Here is a 20269-nt window from a genome sequence, read left to right as displayed (position 1 = left end):
AACTGAGTTAAAACATGTATGTAAATTCTATCAGCCGTAATTCATCCCCCAGTATTATTTGCTTGGGTATCTCCCTAAATACCTGCATTTTTAATTTCTCTCTATATCAGCTTTTTATATGTTGGGTAACAAAGCTCCTGTCATTGCAGCCTATTTAACAGCCATACTTTTTATTGCATGTAATCATTATTTGGTCACAAAATGGGAAGAGAATGAATCCCTTAATTACCCTTTTAATCTCAGTAACATTAATCTTTCAGTTACCCTTTTAATCTATGCAATAATGGTATTTAAGTTATAATTTGCAGAACAGGCTTTTATTTTAAAAATGCTACTGGTAAGCATTTCATTAAATATAAAGACATACTTGATTTTAACTGCTGTCATGCACTCATAATTCTGGTGAATATTTGGAGGATCCACATTTCCAGTTTCTCCATGTTAAATGGGCAAAAATACATAACTACTAGGGACAAGAATAATCTGAACATATTATTTGACTGGTGTGTGTGTGTGTGTGTGTGTGTGTGTAAGTGAGAGAGAGAGAGAGAGACAGAGACAGAGACAGAGAGACAGAGAATGAATTTAAGCCCGTTGGGAGCCCACTGTCAGAACCTTTTATATATATACAGTACTGTGCAAAAGTCTTAGGCCACCACCAGCTTTGTTGTTTTAGCAAAGTTTTAATGACCATCCATGATTATTTTTCGGTCTCTGTATTAAGATACAAACAGAAAATACAGGAAATACGTACAGACAAAAGTCAGTATTTAGTGTGACCTCCCTTGGCTCTAAGCACATCTTGAGCTCTTTTGGGGAGACTGTCCTGAAGTTTTCTGAAGTAATCTTCTGGTATATTATACCAGGCTTCTTTCAGCACTTCCCAGAGTTCTTCTTTAGATGTAGATTGTCTTTTATTTCTTTCTCTGTCCAGGTGATCCCGTACTGCCTCTATAATATTCAGGTCTGGACTTTGTGGATGCCAGTCCATGACTGTTGGTGTTTTATCAGCTGTTTTCCTCGCTAAATATGATTTCACTGCATTAGCAGTGTGCTCGGGATTGTTATCATGCTGAAAAATGAAACCATTCCCAATCAGGTGCTTTCCAGAAGGAATGGCATGATGAATTAAAACCTGTCTGTACTTTTCAGCATTCATGATCCCATCAATACAGACAAGATCGCCAACACCACTGGCAGAAATGCAGCCCCAAACCAGTACAGACCCCCCACCATGTTTCACTGAAGGCTGCAAGCACCCATTCATCCATCTCTCTCCAACTCTTCTTCTCACATATTGTCGACGATTGGACCCCAAAATTTCAAACTTGGATTCATCACTCCATAATACTCTTTTCCACTGATCCTCATTCCAATCTTTGTGAGCTTTAGCATATCTGAGCCTTTTCACCCTGTTCCCTTTCCACAAAAGTGGTTTCTTGGCTGCTACCCTTCCACGAAGACCATTCCTGGCCAGGTGCCTGCTGTTACGCTAGTATATGGGGAAGTCACACTAAATACTTGCCACTTTAGCCTATGGAAGCTGTTTTTTCTGATTTTTTTTCTAGTGCATACAAATTTCCTGTATTTTCTGGTTGTATTCTAATGAAGAGACTGAGAAATAATTATATATGGTATTATACCATTGCTAAAACAACAAATCTAATGGTGGCCTAAGACTTTTGCACAGTACTGTATATACACACACACTTATTTACTTATTTACAATTGCTGTGGGTACAACTGCAAACACATAAAACAGAGCAAGTGATAAAACACTACTTACTGCAGGGGTGAGAAATTCATGGCTCTCCAGATGTTTTGGTCTACAACTCCCATCAGCCCTAGCCAGCATAGTCAAGGGCAAGGGATTATGAGAATTGTAGGTCAAAACATTTGGAGGGACACTAGTTGCCCACCCCTGACTTAATTAATTAATTTATTATTAAATTTATTAATCGCCCATCTGGCTGGTCACCCAGCCACTCTGGGCGATGTACAACATAGAATAAAAACAGTTTAAAACAATAAAATTCTACAATAAAAACATTTTCTAAAATACCCTAACCCACCCCAAATGCCTGCCTGAACAGCCATGTTTTTAATGCATGACGGAAGCTCATTAAAGAGGGGGCATGACGGAGTTCCTTAGGGAGGGAGTTCCACAGAGTAGGGGCCACCACAGAAAAGGCCCTCTCCCTCGTCCCCACCAGTCTAGCTGTCCTGGCTGATGGGACAAAGAGAAGGCCATCCGAGGCTGATCTTGTTAAGCGGCCTGTCTGGTGCTGCTGGAGGCGCTCCTTAAGACAGGCTGGGCCGGAACCATATAGGGTTTTAAAGGTCAAAACCAACACCTTGAATTTGGCCCGGAAAACAACTGGTAACCAGTGCAACTCCTTCAGCACTGGAGTGATGTGATCTCGCCGGCGGCTGCCTTTAATCAGGCGAGCCGCCGCGTTCTGTACCAGCTGCAGTTTCCGAACCGTCTTCAAGGGTAACCCCACGTAGAGCGCATTACAGTAGTCTAAATGAGAGGAGACCAGGGCATGTACTACCGATGGGAGCAGATGGTCGGGAAGGAAGGGGCGCAGCCACCGTATCAGATGGAGTTGATACAGCGCTGTCCGGCTCACAGCTGACACCTGAGCCTCCATGGACAGCTGGGAGTCCAAAATGACCCCCAGGCTGCGGACCTGGTCTTTCAAGGGTAGCCGCACCCCATTCAACACCAGGTCAACATCCCCCAGCCTCCTCTTGTCTCCCAGTAAAAGTACCTCGGTCTTGTCAGGGTTCAGCTTCAGCTTATTCCTCCCCATCCAGCCACTCACCGTCTCCAGACATTTGGACAGGGATTCTACGGCCAACCTTGGTGAAGATTTAAACAAGAGGTAGAGCTGTGTGTCATCCGCATAGTGATGACACTGCACCCCAAACCTCCTGATGATAGCCCCCAGCGGCTTCACATAGATGTTAAATAGCATCGGGGAGAGGATGGAACCCTGTGGCACCCCACAAGTAAGTGGCCACGGGTCCGAAACCTCCTCTCCCAGTGCTACCCTCTGGTACCTGCCGGAGAGGAAGGACCGGAACCACTGCAATACGGTGTCCCCAATGCCCACCCTCTCCAGGCGGTCCAGGAGGATACCGTGGTCAACGGTATCGAAAGCCGCTGAGAGGTCGAGGAGAACAAGGAAGGAGCATTCACCCCTATCCAGAGCCCTCCTCATATCATCCACCAGGGCGACCAAGGCCGTTTCTGTCCCATGCCCAGGCCTGAAGGCCGACTGAAATGGGTCTAGATAATCAGTTTCTTCCAAGTGTGCCTTCAACTGCACCGCCACCACCCGCTCAATCACCTTGCCCAAAAATGGCAGACTTAATGGTTGGATCCAGGCTTGGCCATACTTAGAGCAGACCCATTAAATTCTATTGAAATCAATGGGCCTACTCTAACTGTGACTAAGTCTGGATCCAATGCAGTGTCTTCTACAGTTCCAGCATAAACTGCTGCAATGTATCACCAATTATCTGCAGCCCATCTTGGACAATTATACTTCTTTGTCGATGGCCTTGTTTGGTATGTCCATTCTCATTTAAAGACTCACCATCAAAAACAGACAGCCTAACAATGATGGGGAAAAAAAGGGTCTAGGCTCTGCAACAAAGCCAGATGTCAACCCTGTCCATACATCTCCTCATACAACACTATTGCAGCAGAACCCAATAACCTCAGACATACATTTAAGGGTTTAATACCAACATATCCCCCCACATGATATATGGCGCCATTACCAGTGAGCAATGCCCTCCTGCTCCTACAGAAGACAAACATCAAGTCTCTGTGCAAGGTAGAAAATGGTCATAAATATGACATCAATAATGGCAACATTCAGAAAATGAAAACCAGTGGACATTTCAGGTTCCTAGGCCACTCTACCACTAACCTCAAAGTCACCATACAAGACTTTAAAGAGTGGTTATAGCATGAAACATACGAACTAGAATTTATTAGCAAATTCAATTTTATTCAAATTCGACTTCATCAAGATAGTGCATTTCTTTCCTGCCACAGGTGTTATTAACATAGCATAGCTAGAAAGATAGTATTATCGCCAGTATTTGATTTTGTGAATGGGTCACTCTGTATCTAATATGCCAATGAAGGATAACACTTTATGATGTGACTTCAAATCCACAGAAGCTTATGCCACAATACAGTTCTGATCCCTAAAGGTGCCACATGGCTGTTTGTTGTTTTCATTACTAACCTGAGTGCCCCCTGGAATATATAAAAATATGTAGGAAATACCTGCATAATTACGTGTCTACTTGCACCTTTGTACACTGACTGGGCAGGGAGACTGCTTGATGCATGTTTAAAGATGCTCATATATGTTTGTTGTGGGGATCATGTCTTCCTGCATAATGTGTGGTGCTGTCCTGCAAGTGCTTCCCTATGCACTTTTCGTTCACAGATTGCTTAGATATGTTAACTACAAACCAAATCCTTTTGCTGGGTTTCCTGGGCTTCACAAACCCACAATGGGATTTTATTAAAAACACTTAACACCTTTTAACATTCTAAAATTTAACACCCACATTCAACTTAGCAAAGCTTTTGTTCCTGTGCAATTCATGAAACCAATATGAGCCAGCTAATTGATTTTAATGAAGAATTAATGACTGCTCTGGTGAAACACATCACACTTACGTGCTCTGATGAGATTTTCTTGAGAAGTTCAGAACTGGGTGTACCAACCACTTCCATTATTCGTTTTAGCTGGTCAATATCTGCAAGGATTTAAGAAAACTACAGGAAAGAGAGGAAGATGGCAAATGAGTCACTTGCTTAAATTAACTGCCAAACCCACAAACAGCCTCTGCTTCCTCTTCTCTGCCATCTCATGAAGAAAGGATAGAGAGAATGTGGACATGCAGGTATGGGCATGAACACCAGTGTGAGAGAACTGTTTGTGTGAGCCAAGGCAGCAGGTCTTTGCCTATGCCATAAAACCTCTTTGCAGACACATTTTGTAACCAGACATATGAAATTGGTACATGGGACTACATAGTAGTAACTACAGCGGGGAAATTAAAGCGCGTTAAGATCTTAGCTAAGAGAACAGTTTGAGTAGAAATCTCAGATTCTTATTTAGTATAAAAGGGCAAGCTGTCACTAGTCAACATATCATATAAAATTTGTAGTTTTAGTGTTAGGCTATTATCTATCTGAAACAACTAAAAAATATTATTAAGCAGACACTCCTTAGAAAAAATAATTACATAGCTTTTTGTTCTGCCAAAGAATTGACAATGATTCAAACACCAGGAGTGATTCCCAAAGATGGTGAGCTTTTCCACATGAAGCATTGATCATGTGCTAATCATTCCCTACTTATGGTTGTTTACAGGTTCTTTAGACAACATGACCCTCCAGTTTAGCTTCTGTTTTTAAACCACACTTTTGCCGAGTTTTTTTAAGAGCAGGGATAATGAGGTATTTGTGAAAGCAAAAGAAAACGCTTTTTCTTCTTGTGTAATTGTGCTATTCTGCGATACCACAGTGCCACCTAGAGGTTATAAAGTGGAAAAGCAGGAAAGGAAACGCTCTTTGTGTAGTGCTCAGATCTCAATTCTGTGACGAAACTGAAGGTAGATACAGAGGATTAACAGGCCTTGTGTAGAAAAGCTCCTTGTCTTCAGGGAGGTACATAGCTATCTTTCCCTCTCCACAGATGAATAAGAAGAATCCCCTCCACTCATGGTCCTCAGGAACAGGATCGCCATCTTTTGCATCACTCATTCTCCAAAAGCCCTGTTAACAGGTGCAGAGGGGGAGCTTTCACCAGGTCTTGACACTAGTCATCAATCTTCTCACACAGGAAGCAGCTTGCCTAGTTCCTTTGGCTACTTTGCTAGAAGTGCTACTTCCAACGTGAGCCAACAATGTTGCCTGGATACAGAATGTAAGCTTATGGCTTTCAGGTTGAGATGTAGATTCAAAATGACATCACCATCTGAAATCCATCATTCCAATGGAATGATGGATCTCAGCCCACAATCAAGTTATTTTCAATATGTTCCAAAGAACACGTTATTTCTCCATAGCTCTTGGTGCTGCCAAAGCGGAGAGAGATCCTACGTTTACCAGGCGGGTTATGAATTTCTCAGCAGCTCTGTTCCATTTATTTCAAGCTGTGTTTGTATTTGGGTCATTATTTAAATGAAGCCTACAAAAACAAAGATTTTAGGCAGCATACTGTGGCATAAGGACATGACATTGTTGCTCTTGATGGCTGTTATCATGCCCAGCTGTGAAAAGCAGTCACTTTTAATGATGAGCAACATGCTTGCTGTACCAATTTTATTAAATGACTAACAGGGTCTTAAAAGCATTTCAGGGATGAGAGGTGCGCAAGACCTGTACTATATTTGCAGTTGTGTAATTTAATGGTAGAGGGAAGGATACAGTCGTTTCCAGGGAAAAGGGCCTTCCCTTTCAGGAGCTCTGCCATGATGCATCCAACTGACCAGATGTCAACTGCCAAAACACAAACAAGCCAAGAGTTTGAGGGGTCTCCATATGACAAAAGTCTTCCCATACAAGCCCTTAAACTACTTTTTTTTCAATAGCACAACACAAAGAATAAGGAAATATGTTCAATCTTACCTGTTTGATTATAATGCATCCAATTTAACATGATTTCTGGGGCTCTGTACCACCGAGTTGCTACGTAACCTGTCATTTCGTCATCAGTTTGCCGGGCTAAGCCAAAGTCTAAGATCTACAGAAAAATGAATGAAAAGCTTCCCATTATTTTTATTATATAAACGTTCACACTTTTCTTTATTCTGCCTATCATGACTCATCTAAACCAGGGATTGGCAACAGAAATGTCCGGTCCAAATCTGGCCCTGATTAGACCACCAGCCGATCCACTGACCACCATGAAATTTCTGCCTTCTCTCTATCACCTGAGCAGATTCTGCTGCAATGCCCCAGTCCATTCAGTGGCTTAAGGCATATAACAGAAAGTCATGGGGTACAGGGAAAAATCTATATGTGGTGTTGCTAGCTAGAAAATCATGTAACCTCTGTAATTTCTTAGGGCCAAAACAGACATTATTTTAAATCTGTATATCTAACAGCTACGTCTTTCAAATTTTTTTTTTTTTAATCCGGAGTAGGTGCAGGAGCCCTGATCCAGATCTTTAAAGCCCCTCTATCCTCCACACTAGGGTCCCAGTCTGGATCCAGGGCCCTGCCTCTACTCTGGAGTAAAAATGAAAAAAGACATTGCTGCTAGATAAAGATTGAAAGTAATGTCTCTTTGGGCCCTTACTGGAATCCAGAAGCGATATGGATCTCCTGGGTTATTTCTCTTCCAATACGACTTTTCTGATTACCCCTCCCCTTCAATTCTTGGAAGAGGCCTAATGACAGCCTAGAACCAATTATGAGGCTGCCCGGAAAACCGAATATCTCTGTGAGGGAGGGAGCTAATGGTGACACATGTTGCTGGGACAGAAATGGTAGCGGTGAAGAAGGATATTTGGTATATATTTTTTGTGTCCCTGGCCTTAGGGACATAGGAAGTTGCCTGATACCAGGCCAGACTATTTGTCCATCCACCCCAGTATTGCCTACTCTAGCTGGCAGCGGCTCTCCAGGACCACAGGCAGAAGATTTTCATGTCACCTGCTACCTGATCTTTTTCAACTGGAGATGCCGGGGATTGAACCTGGGACCTTCTGCATGCAAAGCGGGTGCTCTGCCACTGAGCTATGGTCCTTAATGAGTGCAATCTTTCCTTCCCACTGTATGATCTCACCTGAAGGACAGTTGAAAAACATACACATACAATCAGAAGACAATATTCTCTAGCCATTACGTTGATGATCATTGATCAGGAGTAACAGAGCAACCCATTTTTTTTTTCAGTAAGGTTTTTGTTTTACTAGGATTTGTCTGCTAGGACCCTTCATAGACTCTGTCTTCTAAGTAAAAAATCTGTATTATATGGGAACCAGTTATATACAGGAAGTCTTGAACAGCTGTTTTCATAGGCAAGAGAATGAATCTTATGACAAACTTTGAGGCTATTTAGCCTAGAAAGTTTGTCAGTAATGTGTTCAATCTGTCGCACCTGCTGCTCTTAAATCAGGTTTTTAATCTACCTTATTTGAATTTTTCATGAGTCTTAAGGGAAGAACCAGGGACAACATATTTTAATATGTGCCCAATTACTGTAAGTGTACAGTGAATTAGAGACTGACATCTTTAAGATGGTAACCTGATCCTAAATATCTGGCTGCAGCACCAATTCACATCCCTGACAAAGACATGTTGTTCTACTTTCAGGTATCATCCTAATCACTGACCAGTTTGCATGTCACAATAAGCCAGGATTCCTGGGAAACCCTGGCTTATCGAGACTGATCAGTGTGTTCACACACACTGCCCTATTGCTCCCACTTGGCTTCTCCTGACAGTGGGAGCAGCTAAACAAGCCACAGACTCTCCACAAGCCAGAGTCATAAGCCAACAAGAAGCCATGGCTTATGATTCTGGCTTGTTTGGGGAGAAAGACAAGCCAGAATCCCTAGTTTGGATATCACAGTTAACAAATCACAGATAGAAGGTTCATGGTCTGCTTAGGAAGCTGCCTTACACTGACCCATTCACACATAACGACAACCCAGAGTACGGGCTGAGTATGGGTTGACACTGAATTGTGGGTTGTCTATGGGTCCTTAACCACAAACAACCCAGAATTCACAACCATGGGTTCTCTTCCTGGGTTGCTTGTGGTTAACAACCCATGGTAAACACAGTGCTGAGTCTGCACATAATGATAACCCACAATTCAGGGAGAACCCATACTCAATATTGTTTCCCGCCTCCCAGCTGAGCAGAGCAGAGCAGAGCAAGCTGCTCCAGCTGGTCCAGGGACTACAGAAGCAGGCAAGCTCCCAGAGTGCGAGCGAACAGGGGGAGCAAACAGGAGTTGGCCAGGGGAGTTGCAGTGGTTGAAGAGGCAAAGGAGACAAAGGAGACAGAGGCTAAGAGGTAAGTGGGTTGCAGGAAGCCCACGGGGCTGCCCTTTATCCTTCTGAATGGCTGTGAGCTCACCAGGTGCTTCTGAGAGCTCCAACTGAATTGGAGGGGTGTGGCCTGAGTACTCCCAGCAGCTGACTGGGCGGGAAGCTTCAGTCTGTTTCCCGCCTCCCAGCTGAGCAGAGCAGAGCAAGCTGCTCCAGCTGGTCCAGGGACTACAGAAGCAGGCAAGCTCCCAGAGAGCGAGCGAACAGAGCGAGCAAACAGGGAGAGCAAACAGGAGTTGGCCAGGGGAGTTGCAGTGGTTGAAGAGGCAAAGGAGACAAAGGAGACAGAGGCTAAGAGGTAAGTGGGTTGCAGGAAGCCCACGGGGCTGCCCTTTATCCTTCTGATTGGCTGTGAGCTCACCAGGTGCTTCTGAGAACTCCAACTGAATTGGAGGGGTGTGGCCTGAGTACTCCCAGCAGCTGACTGGGCGGGAAGCTTCAGTCTGTTTCCCGCCTCCCAGCTGAGCAGAGCAGAGCAGAGCAGAGCAAGCTGCTCCAGCTGGTCCAGGGACTACAGAAGCAGGCAAGCTCCCAGAGAGCGAGCGACCAGAGTGAGTGAACAGGGGGAGCAAACAAGAGTTGGCCAGGGGAGTTCGGCAGGGGAGGTCAAGGGGGAGGCCCCTAACATTTTTTTATTATTTTTATTTTTTATTTTAACTAACTTTTTTCCATTTATTTGTCTTGTAACACACACTTTCACATCAGTGGGACTCTGCTTTTAACCTCTACTGAGTAGAGGAGCAGGCACAGGCTAGTCTAGAACAATCACAAAGCTAGACACAAAAAGGGCAAAGAGGCAATGGAAGGACAGGACTCTCCAGTGGTGGTGACCTGCAAGGTGTGTGCAATGTTTGTTTTCTTGCCTGAGAACAACATGGCCTACACCTGCAACAAGTGCAAGTTGATCACGCTGCTGGAGGAAAAAGTAAGTGGACTGGAGCGGCGACTGTCGACCCTCCGGGGAATAAGAGAACACGAAGAGTTCTTGGACAGAATGGGGGAACTACAGCAGCAAAGGGAAGACCAGAAGCTTGAAGAGCAACAGCAAGATGAGGCAGTGGGAAATGCTGAGGTGAGGAAAAATGGAATAGAGGATACTCCTTGGAAAAGGGTGACAGTTAGGAGAAGAAGAACTAGACGCCACTCTGCACCAGTGGAAGCAGTGGAGCTGTGGAACCAATTCCAGGTACTTGCGGATGAGACTGGAGGACAGCCTGCAGAGGAAGAATCACAGGGGAAACTGCATGAGAGTGAGCAAGAGGCTAAAGGTCAGTCAAACAGAGGCGCTGAAACCCAGGCCTACAAGAAGAAGAAGAGAAGAGTGGTAGTAGTGGGAGACTCCTTGCTGCGTGGGATCGAGACCCAAGTATGTCGCGAAGACCCGTGGACTTGCCAGGTATGTTGTCTCCCGGGAGGACAGATTAGAGACGTGACTGAAAGGTTGCCTGCACTCATAAAGCCCACTGACAGGTATCCCTTTCTTCTCATCCATGTGGGAACAAATGATACCGCCAAGCGGAGCTACGAAGAAATCATGTCAGACTTTGAAGCTCTGGGAAGGAAACTCAAGAACTTTGGGGCCCAGATAGTTTTCTCATCCATCCTTCCAGTAGTTAGAAGAGGGATAGAAAGAGAACGAAAAATACTCCGGGTGAATGACTGGCTACGAAGGTGGTGCCGACGAGAGAGATTTGGATTCTGGGACCACGGGCTATACTTCCTGGAAGATGGGCTGTTGGCTAGGGATGGGTTGCACCTCACAAAGGATGGGAAGAATGTGTTTGGCCACAGCATGAAGAACTTCATCAGGAGGGCTTTAAACTGAATCCCACGGGGAAGGGAGATGTAATGTTGGGGGTAACAATGTGTAGCAGCCATATTGGGGGTCAGACTAAGTAGCCTCATGCAGTATCATGCTTCATGTTCTTGCTGAGCTCTTTCTCCCTTGAATATATTGTTGTAAGCTGATGAGACACAGGAATTCCTTATCTTGTCAAAGGTCATACAATTGTATATCTTGTTCTCTGCTGTTCTCTTCTGTTCTCTCCTTATCATGGCTACCCTATAACCCAGTTCTTGTATTATAAACAATGGTGCTGGGAAAAGAAATGTTGAGGACTGCAACCCCACGCGGGAGGGGGAGGAGGAGCCGTTTCATATGTGTCACAATGTCTATAAAACCAATGTGCTGATGTATTTCGGGGCTTCTGGCTCTTTGGAAATTATTCCAGCCTTAAGCCCGCGCGTTAAATAAAGAATCTCTTTTTCCTTCACTCCGTGGTCTCTCTGACTCTGGGTTCTGCAACAAATGGACATAGGCGCATGCACTGCAATGGAGAGAACAGCTCTGATAGCGCCCAATAATAGTCTTCAGACACATGTAGGAAGAAAGCCAGACTATGAAGCACATGGTCTTTGATATCTATATACTAATGCCCAGAGTATGGGAAACAAACAGAACGAACTTGAACTCTTAATACAAGAGGGAAATTATGACCTGATAGGTATAACTGAGACTTGGTGGGATGACTCTCATGACTGGAATACAGCAATTGAAGGATATAACTTGTTCAAAAGGAACAGGAGGAAAAGAAAGGGAGGTGGGGTTGCACTGTATGTGAAAAATACATATCTCTGCACAGAAATACAGGAAGAGGAGCTTGGCAGCCCCATCGAGAGCATCTGGGTTGAAATAAATGGAGCAAAGAATAAAAGGAACCTGGTGGTCGGAGTCTACTACCGGCCACCCAATCAAGAAGAAGACAAGGATGAAACTTTTGAAAAGCAAATAGCCAATGTTTTCAGGAAGCATGATGTAGTAGTAATGGGGGACTTCAATTTCCCCGATATTTGTTGGGAGACAAATTCTGCAAAACATGGCCCCTCCAGGAAATTCCTGACTTGTGTGGCGGTTAACTTCCTCCTACAGAAAGTAGAGGAAGGAACTAGAGGATCGGCTATCCTTGACTTGATCCTAACCAACAGAGATGACTTAGTGGATAAAGTAGCAGTTACAGGAACTCTGGGGGAAAGCGACCATGTTGTACTTGAGTTCTTGGTTCTAAGGGAAGCAAAAGCCGAGTGTAGTCAAACGCGTACCCTGGATTTTAGGAAAGCTGATTTTCATAAACTCAGAACAATGATCAGTAAGGTCCCATGGCAAGCGATGCTAGCGAGAAAAGGAGTCCAAGATGGGTGGGAGCTTTTAAAAAAGGAAATTCTCAAGGCACAATCACAAGCAATTCCAACAAGAAGAAAAGGTGGAAGACAACAGAAGAAGCCAATGTGGCTTCACAAAAAGCTTAGAGATGACCTGAAAACAAAAAAGGACACATATAGGAAGTGGAAAGAAGGCCAAGTAACAAAGGAAGAGTACAGGCAGATAGCACAGAATTGAAGGAATGGCGTCAGGAAGGCTAAAGCTGAGAATGAGCTGAGGTTAGCAAGGGATGCTAAAAACAACAAAAAGGCTTTCTTCAGCTACGTGCATAGTAAAAGGCAGAGGAAAGAAATGGTGGTTCAGCTATTAAATAAGGATGGCAAAACGATAACAGATGACAATTAAAAGGCAGAGGTGCTCAATTCCTACTTTGGCTCAGTCTTCTCCCAAAAGAAGGTCTATGACCCCCCTGGCAAAGGCGAAGTACAGGCTGAAGGGGCAGGATTGCAGCTTGAGATCGACAGGCATAAGATCAAGGAACACCTCATTACTTTGAATGAGTTCAAATCTCCAGGGCCAGATGAACTGCATCCTAGAGTCATAAAGGAACTGGCAGAAGAACTCTCAGAACCGCTGTCTATTCTCTTTGAGAAATCATGGAGGACGGGGGAAGTGCCAGATGACTGGAGGAGGGCTAACGTTGTCCCTATCTTCAAAAAGGGTAAAAAGGAGGAACCTGGGAACTACAGACCAGTCAGTCTGACATCAATCCCTGGGAAAATTCTGGAGCAGATCATAAAGCAATCCATCTGGAAGCACCTTGACAACAATGCCGTGATTACTCGAAGCCAACATGGATTTGTCAAAAACAAGTCCTGCCAGACAAATCTGATCTCATTTTTTGATCAAGTAACCTCCTTTGTAGACCGTGGGAATGCTGTAGACATCATATACCTCGACTTCAGCAAAGCTTTCAACAAAGTGCCCCATGATATCCTGATGAGCAAACTAGCTCAAAGTGGGCTAGATGAAACAACAATCTGGTGGATCCACAGTTGGCTACAGAATCGGACTCAAAGAGTGCTTATCAATGGGACCTTCTCAAACTGGGGAGAGGTAACGAGTGGGGTACCGCAGGGCTCAGTCCTGGGCCCGGTGCTCTTCAACATTTTTATTAATGACTTGGAGGAGGAGGTGCAGGCAATGCTGATCAAATTTGCAGATGACACAAAATCGGGAGGGATAGCTAATACTTTGGAAGACAGAAACAAAATTCAAAGTGATCTGGATAGACTGGAGTGCTGGGCAGAAAACAACAGAATGACATTTAACAGGGACAAATGCCAAGTTCTGCACCTAGGAAAAAGAAACCAAATGCACAGTTACAAGATGGGGGATACGTGGCTCAACCACACTACAAGCGAGAAGGATCTTGGACTTGTTGTCGATCACAAGCTGAAGATGAGCCAACAATGTGATGTGGCTGCAAAAAAGGCAAATGCTCTTTTGGGCTGCATTCATAGAAGCATCGCTTCCAAATCCCGGGAAGTACTAGTTCCACTCTACTCAGCACTGGTTAGGCCTCATCTGGAGTACTGTGTCCAGTTCTGGGCACCACACTTTAAGAAGGGTGCAGACAAACTGGAGAGGGTTCAGAGGAGGGCAACAAAGATGATCAGGGGACTGGAAACAAAGCCCTATGAAGAGAGACTGAAAGAACTGGGCATGTTTAGCCTTGAGAAGAGAAGACTGAGGGGAGATATGATAGCACTCTTCAAGTACTTGAAAGGTTGTCACAGAGAAGAAGGCCAGGATCTCTTCTTGATCATCCCAGAGTGCAGGACACGGAATAATGGGCTCAAGTTACAGGAAGCCAGATTCCGGCTGAACGTCAGGAAAAACTTCCTGACTGTAAGAGCAATACGAGAATGGAACCAATTTCCTGGGGAGGTGGTGGGCTCTCCCACACTGGAGGCCTTTAAGACAAGGCTGGACAGCCATTTGTCAGGGATGCTCTGACTTGGATTCCTGCATTGAGCAGGGGGTTGGACTCGATGGCCTTGTGGGCCCCTTCCAGCCCTACTATTCTATGATTCTATGATCTATGAATCCATATTCTGGGTTGTCATTACATGTGAACCAGGCCAGTGAGTTAGGCCACTGATCCATCTAGCCCAGTACAGTCAACACTGACTGGCAGCAGATCTCCAGGATTTCAGGCAGGAATTTTTTCAGCCTTATCTGAAGATGCTGGGGATCACACCTGGGACCTTCTGCATGGAAAGCCAGCACTCTACCACTGTGCTATGGCCCCTTCCTTATTGAGCCACTCCCACTAGCAGGTGGAGCCAAGTGGGCCAATCAAGCAGCATGCGCAACACATTTGTTTGATCACGATAACCCAGGATTCTCCAGAATTGGACATGGGAACTGGTCCAATGTGTTGCAAGATCAGGCCCTCCCCCTATAATATATTACAGTTCTCTAAACCAGTGCCATAGTTTTGGGATGAAAATAAAAACATTCTCTATGACAATCAAACTTTTATCATATACTCAGATACAAGTAGCGATTGGGGCAAACTTTCAACAGCACTTAAATAATCTACAAACTTAATTACCATTTTTATAAGAGACTTCAACCACTCAGGAAGTGTAGCCTAACTGAATCGTTTCAGGAACAGTTAAGTGCTTTGAACAGTGTAATCCATACACCAATTAATTCCAGTGCACATGCTTCTCGGCCATAGTATTTACTGGTGCTCTTCTTCACAGGGTGGAGGAGCAGGCACAACCCTCCCATTCATCACACACATGACCTACATGAAAAGGGTGCTCTATTTGGGGGGTGAGGGAAGATGCATCCTGTAAACTGGGTGTCAGGTCACCTGCATGGTATATGGGAGGAGTGTGCTCCACCACATAAACAGAAGCGCTATATATTATGGTGAGTTTTGCAGGCCACAACAGCCATGCAGAGATACAGACAAAATCCACAAAGTCCACAAAGTCAAATAAGGGATACAGCAAAACATCTAATCATGTAAAATTATGTTTGACATGAAACTTAAGGTTGATATGAAACATAACACTAGATCAGCATTCTTTCAGTTTTCCCCCTCCCTAATCATTTATTTTTGAGAAAGTTTTACATTTACAAGGTAGGAGAATAACCAGCAAATGAAATGAAACACAGGCCAAAGGATGACACTTTTAGTTTCAATAAAAGACATATTGAGCTGTACATATCTTAGAGATTGTCTCCTTATATCTCATAGCAATCCCTAAGATCAATAAGAGGTGATGTTAAGACCCACAAGCCACGTGCTAGTTTCAAATAACTAGGGCACACGGAACAGCATTTTGGTAGCTGCTTTACAGTTACAAAGCTCCTTTTTCTCTGAAGATTAATTAAATCCAGAATTTTATTATTTGTATTTGTTTTGATATTTATAGCCCATCCATCAATAAACTTGTTTAATAGGAAAGGGATTGTTTTAGTGTTTCAGTCATTATGCTTCAGTAACTGTGATCTGTAGGATGTTTCTTGAACACAGATTCCATCCTGGATCAGATCCCCACAGAAGTCCCCTTGTTTCAGAGATCGTACCCCTTGCTGGGTTACTGCATCCAGTCCTGGCAGCTGCGCCTGCTACTTCCCATGCTGGACTGGAAATGTAAACATAGTGATGAGCATATGCTGCTGCTATTGGATGTGATGATCTCTGGATTGGGACTTATATGTATGATTTTATATTTGCCTCTGTTCTTAAAAGTGATCATTACTCCTTTGGAATAGAGTGGAAGAAAAATATACATAAATAATATCAATTAATAGAAGATCTTCTCTCATGCTACATGACAAAAAGTGTGATAGAAATATTATTAATCAAGACTTCCTAAGGTGGGACTTGGTATGTTAGCAGGAAAGCCAGAAATATGAGCATCCCTAATCAAATCAGTAGAAATCCGATCATCCATCAAGTGAGAACAAAAGTTATTTCTACCTGTTGGTTGGTATGTGTATTACCATAACATTTTAGTTATTATGTATCTTCTTTTCAAACTACTAGTCTTGAACTGCAATTATAGCCATAGTAGTCCAGTTGTAAACTAGTTTGACATCAGACTAATTGCAAAAGAAACCAACCCCATCTTATTTAATCCATACAAGCAATGTACCGAACATATAACATAGGGAAAATTATTATTAGGGGAACATTTCCAAAACTGGAGATTTCAAAGATGGCCACCACTTCAATGTGATCTACCAATGATGATCTATTTGTCAAATACATACCAAACTATCACATGCATCAACAAAATACATCTGTTGCTTTCCATCTTCAATAACTTTAGGTTTCCAGTGACAGAAGATATATAATTTGGTTAAAAACTTCTGAAGACATAACAGCAATGCACATCATATACTGATGAAAAATTTATGCTGAAACATTTTAGACCAGTTCCAGTAAATCAATGTTGTACCAGTGTACAATTGTCAGTAAAACACAAACAACATGTGGCCAGGGGAGTTGCAGTGGTTGAAGAGACAAAGGAGACAAAGGAGACAGGTACTGACAGGTATCCCTTTCTTCTCATCCATGTGCCGACTGACAGGTATCCCTTTCTTCTCATCCATGTGGGAACAAATGATACCGCCAAGTGGAGCTACGAAGAAATCACGTCAGACTTTGAAGCTTTGGGAAGGAAACTCAAGAACTTTGGGGCCCAGATAGTTTTCTCATCCATCCTTCCAGTAGTTAGAAGAGGGATAGAAAGGGAACGAAAAATACTCCAGGTGAATGACTGGCTACAAAGGTGGTGACGACGAGAGAGATTTGGATTCTGGGACCATGGGCTATACTTCCTGGAAGATGGGCTGTTGGCTAGGGATGGGTTGCACCTCACAAAGGATGGGAAGAATGTGTTTGGCCACAGCATGAAGAACTTCATCAGGAGGGCTTTAAACTGAATCCTACGGGGAAGGGAGATGTAATGTTGGGGGCAACAATGGACGTAGGCGCATGCACTGCAACAGAGAGAACAGCTCTGATAGTGCCCAATAATAGTCTTCAGACACATGTAGGAAGAAAGCCAGACTATGAAGCACATGGTCTTCGATGTCTATATACTAATGCCCAGAGTATGGGAAACAAACAGAACGAACTTGAACTCTTAATACAGGAGGGAAGTTATGACTTGATAGGTATAACTGAGACTTGGTGGGATGACTCTCATGACTGGAATACAGCCATTGAAGGATATAACTTGTTCAAAAAGAACAGGAGGAATGGAAAGGGAGGTGGGGTTGCACTGTATGTGAAAAATACATATCTCTGCCCAGAAATACAGGAGGAGGAGCTTGGTAGCCCCATCGGGAGCATCTGGATCAACATAAATGGAGCAAAGAATAAAAGGAACCTGGTGGTTGGAGTCTACTACCGGCCACCCAACCAAGAAGAAGACAAGGATGAAACTTTTGAAAAGCAAATAGCCAATGTTTTCAGGAAGCATGATGTAGTAGTAATGGGGGACTTCAATTTCCCCGATATTTGTTGGGAGACAAATTCTGCAAAACATGGCCCCTCCAGGAAATTCCTGACTTGCGTGGCAGATAACTTCCTCCTACAGAAAGTAGAGGAAGGAACTAGAGGATCAGCTATCCTTGACTTGGTCCTAACCAACAGAGATGACTTAGTGGATAAAGTAGCAGTTACAGGAACTCTGGGGGAAAGCGACCATGTTGTACTTGAGTTCTTGGTTCTAAGGGAAGCAAAAGCTGAGTGTAGTCAAACGCGTATCCTGGATTTTAGGAAAGCTGATTTTCATAAACTCAGAACAATGATCAGTAAGGTCCCATGGCAAGCGACGCTAACGAGAAAAGGAGTCCAAGATGGGTGGGAGCTTTTAAAAAAGGAAATTCTCAAGGCACAATCACAAACAATTCCAACAAGAAGAAAAGGTGGAAGACAACAGAAGAAGCCAATGTGGCTTCACAAAAAGCTTAGGGATGACCTGAAAACAAAAAAGGACACATATAGGAAGTGGAAAGAAGGCCAAGTAACAAAGGAAGAGTACAGGCAGGTAGCACAGAATTGCAGGGATGGCGTCAGGAAGGCAAAAGCTGAGAACGAGCTGAGGTTAGCGAGGGATGCTAAAAACAACAAAAAGGCTTTCTTCAGCTACGTGCATAGTAAAAGGCAGAGGAAAGAAATGGTGGTTCAGCTATTAAATAAGGATGGCAAAACGACAACAGATGACAATTAAAAGGCAGAGGTGCTCAATTCCAACTTTGGCTCAGTCTTCTCCCAAAAGAGGGTCTATGACCCCCCTGGCAAAGGCGAAGTGCAGGCTGAAGGGGCAGGATTGCAGCTTGAGATCGATTGGCATATGGTCAAGGAACACCTAATGACTTGGAATGAGTTCAAATCTCCAGGGCCAGATGAACTGCATCCTAGAGTAATAAAGGAACTGGCAGAAGAACTCTCAGAACCGCTGTCTATTCTCTTTGAGAAATCATGGAGGACAGGGGAAGTGCCAGATGACTGGAGGAGGGCTAATGTTGTCCCTATCTTCAAAAAGGGTAAACAGGAGAAACCTGGGAACTACAGACCAGTCAGTCTGACATCGATCCCAGGGAAAATTCTGGAGCAGATGATTGTCAAGGGCTCCTTGGAGGTCTCTCTCTGTCTAAACCAGTAGCCAAGTCCAGACACAGACAAAGGAATTCCTTTCGAAGCTTTATTCTTTTTTTACAACTTAACAACTATACCGATTGCAACTAGATCTGAGCAGCACAGTACCTATGCCTTTAGTTGGAACAGTTGGTCCCCATTTGAAAGGGAATTACTGGCAGACCCCTGAACTTAAGGACTAGGGAGAGTCCCTCCCCTTTTCCCTTGGAGCCTCTGGGAGCAGCTGTTGTTTGCGCGCCAACCTGGTACTTCACCTCCTTTCTGCGCCCTCCATCTGGCACCGCTGTCTGCGTCGTGCATCCACCAAGTCTGCTATCTGTGCTTGGTCACTCCCTGGACTGCTAACTAAACTAGGAATGCTGGTGGGAGGAATCTCCGTCAGCTGTTGGCCCTGGGAAAGAGGAGCGCGCTCCTCTCCCAGGAGCGACTGCTCTTCCTCAGAATCAGAACTACTCTGGGATTCTATGGGCTCAGTGTCCACCCTGACAATGATAAAGCAATCCATCTGGAAGCACCTTGACAACAATGCCGTGATTACTCGAAGCCAACATGGATTTGTCAAAAACAAGTCCTGCCAGACAAATCTGATCTCATTTTTTGATCAAGTAACCTCCCTTGTAGACCATGGGAATGCTGTAGACATCACATACCTCGACTTCAGCAAAGCGATGGCCTTGTAGGCCCCTTCCAACCCTACTATTCTATGACTCTATGACTCTATAACATTGATATAAAATATATAACAATGCATCCAAGGATATTTAATTTGTATTATCTCTCATCAGTCAGATCACTGTGAGAAAAGGCTGGTGAATTAGAATAGCTGACACTATTGTAGTATCCACATGACACTTGTACACTGCATTCCAGCTTTTCCCAACCTGCTCTCCAGATTTTGGGACTACAACTCCCAGCATTCCTGACCATGGGCTATGTTGGCTGGGGCTGATGGGAAGTGAACCCCAAAGCATCTTGGAGGGCTCCAGGATGGGGGAGGTGGCTGCAGCTCATGTTTACTAGAGCTGCATCAGCCATTCTTGCAGTTGTTCTAATGCTTACACCTTAAAGCATAAGTGGCTCTGGAGGGGCTGGTGTCATGTGTGTTGTTAAAGCATACAATATGTTTTCTGAAATTACCCATCCATAATCTTCCACACTCAAACCATCCAGTTGCCCCATCCAGCCCTGTACTTGAGAGTACACATGTAGACTGTGGTACTTAGCAGTTACTGTAGTTGGAGGAAGTTTGTGAACTTCTACAAGTGATGTATTTCTAGATTAGGGATGTACAGATTTTGTTAAATCCA

The 20269-nt window shown here is 44.0% G+C and overlaps 1 protein-coding gene across 4 annotated transcripts in view; it reads right to left on the bottom strand.

Annotated features, from left to right (window-relative positions):
- The window catches only part of MAPK11 (mitogen-activated protein kinase 11), a 75249-nt gene that overhangs the window by 12969 nt on the left and 42011 nt on the right, over positions 1 to 20269 (bottom strand). For 3 of the 4 annotated variants that reach the window (XM_084810905.1, XM_084810906.1, XM_084810907.1), the window contains 3 exons: positions 6671 to 6785; positions 6470 to 6541; positions 4712 to 4791 (listed from right to left, as the gene is read on the bottom strand). In XM_084810905.1, coding sequence (XP_084667031.1) covers positions 4712 to 4791; positions 6470 to 6541; positions 6671 to 6785 — 267 coding nt within the window. Of the gene's footprint in view, positions 1 to 4711; positions 4792 to 6469; positions 6542 to 6670; positions 6786 to 7706; positions 7833 to 20269 lie in introns of all 4 variants that reach the window. The other variant, XM_084810904.1, reaches the window with a different exon arrangement.

This window comes from Heloderma suspectum, chromosome 7, assembly GCF_057233095.1.
Source record: "Heloderma suspectum isolate Gila_16-S chromosome 7, 16-S_ref, whole genome shotgun sequence".
In the NCBI taxonomy this organism is placed as follows: domain Eukaryota; kingdom Metazoa; phylum Chordata; class Lepidosauria; order Squamata; family Helodermatidae; genus Heloderma; species Heloderma suspectum.
This window is presented reverse-complemented; position numbering and strand designations above follow the sequence as displayed.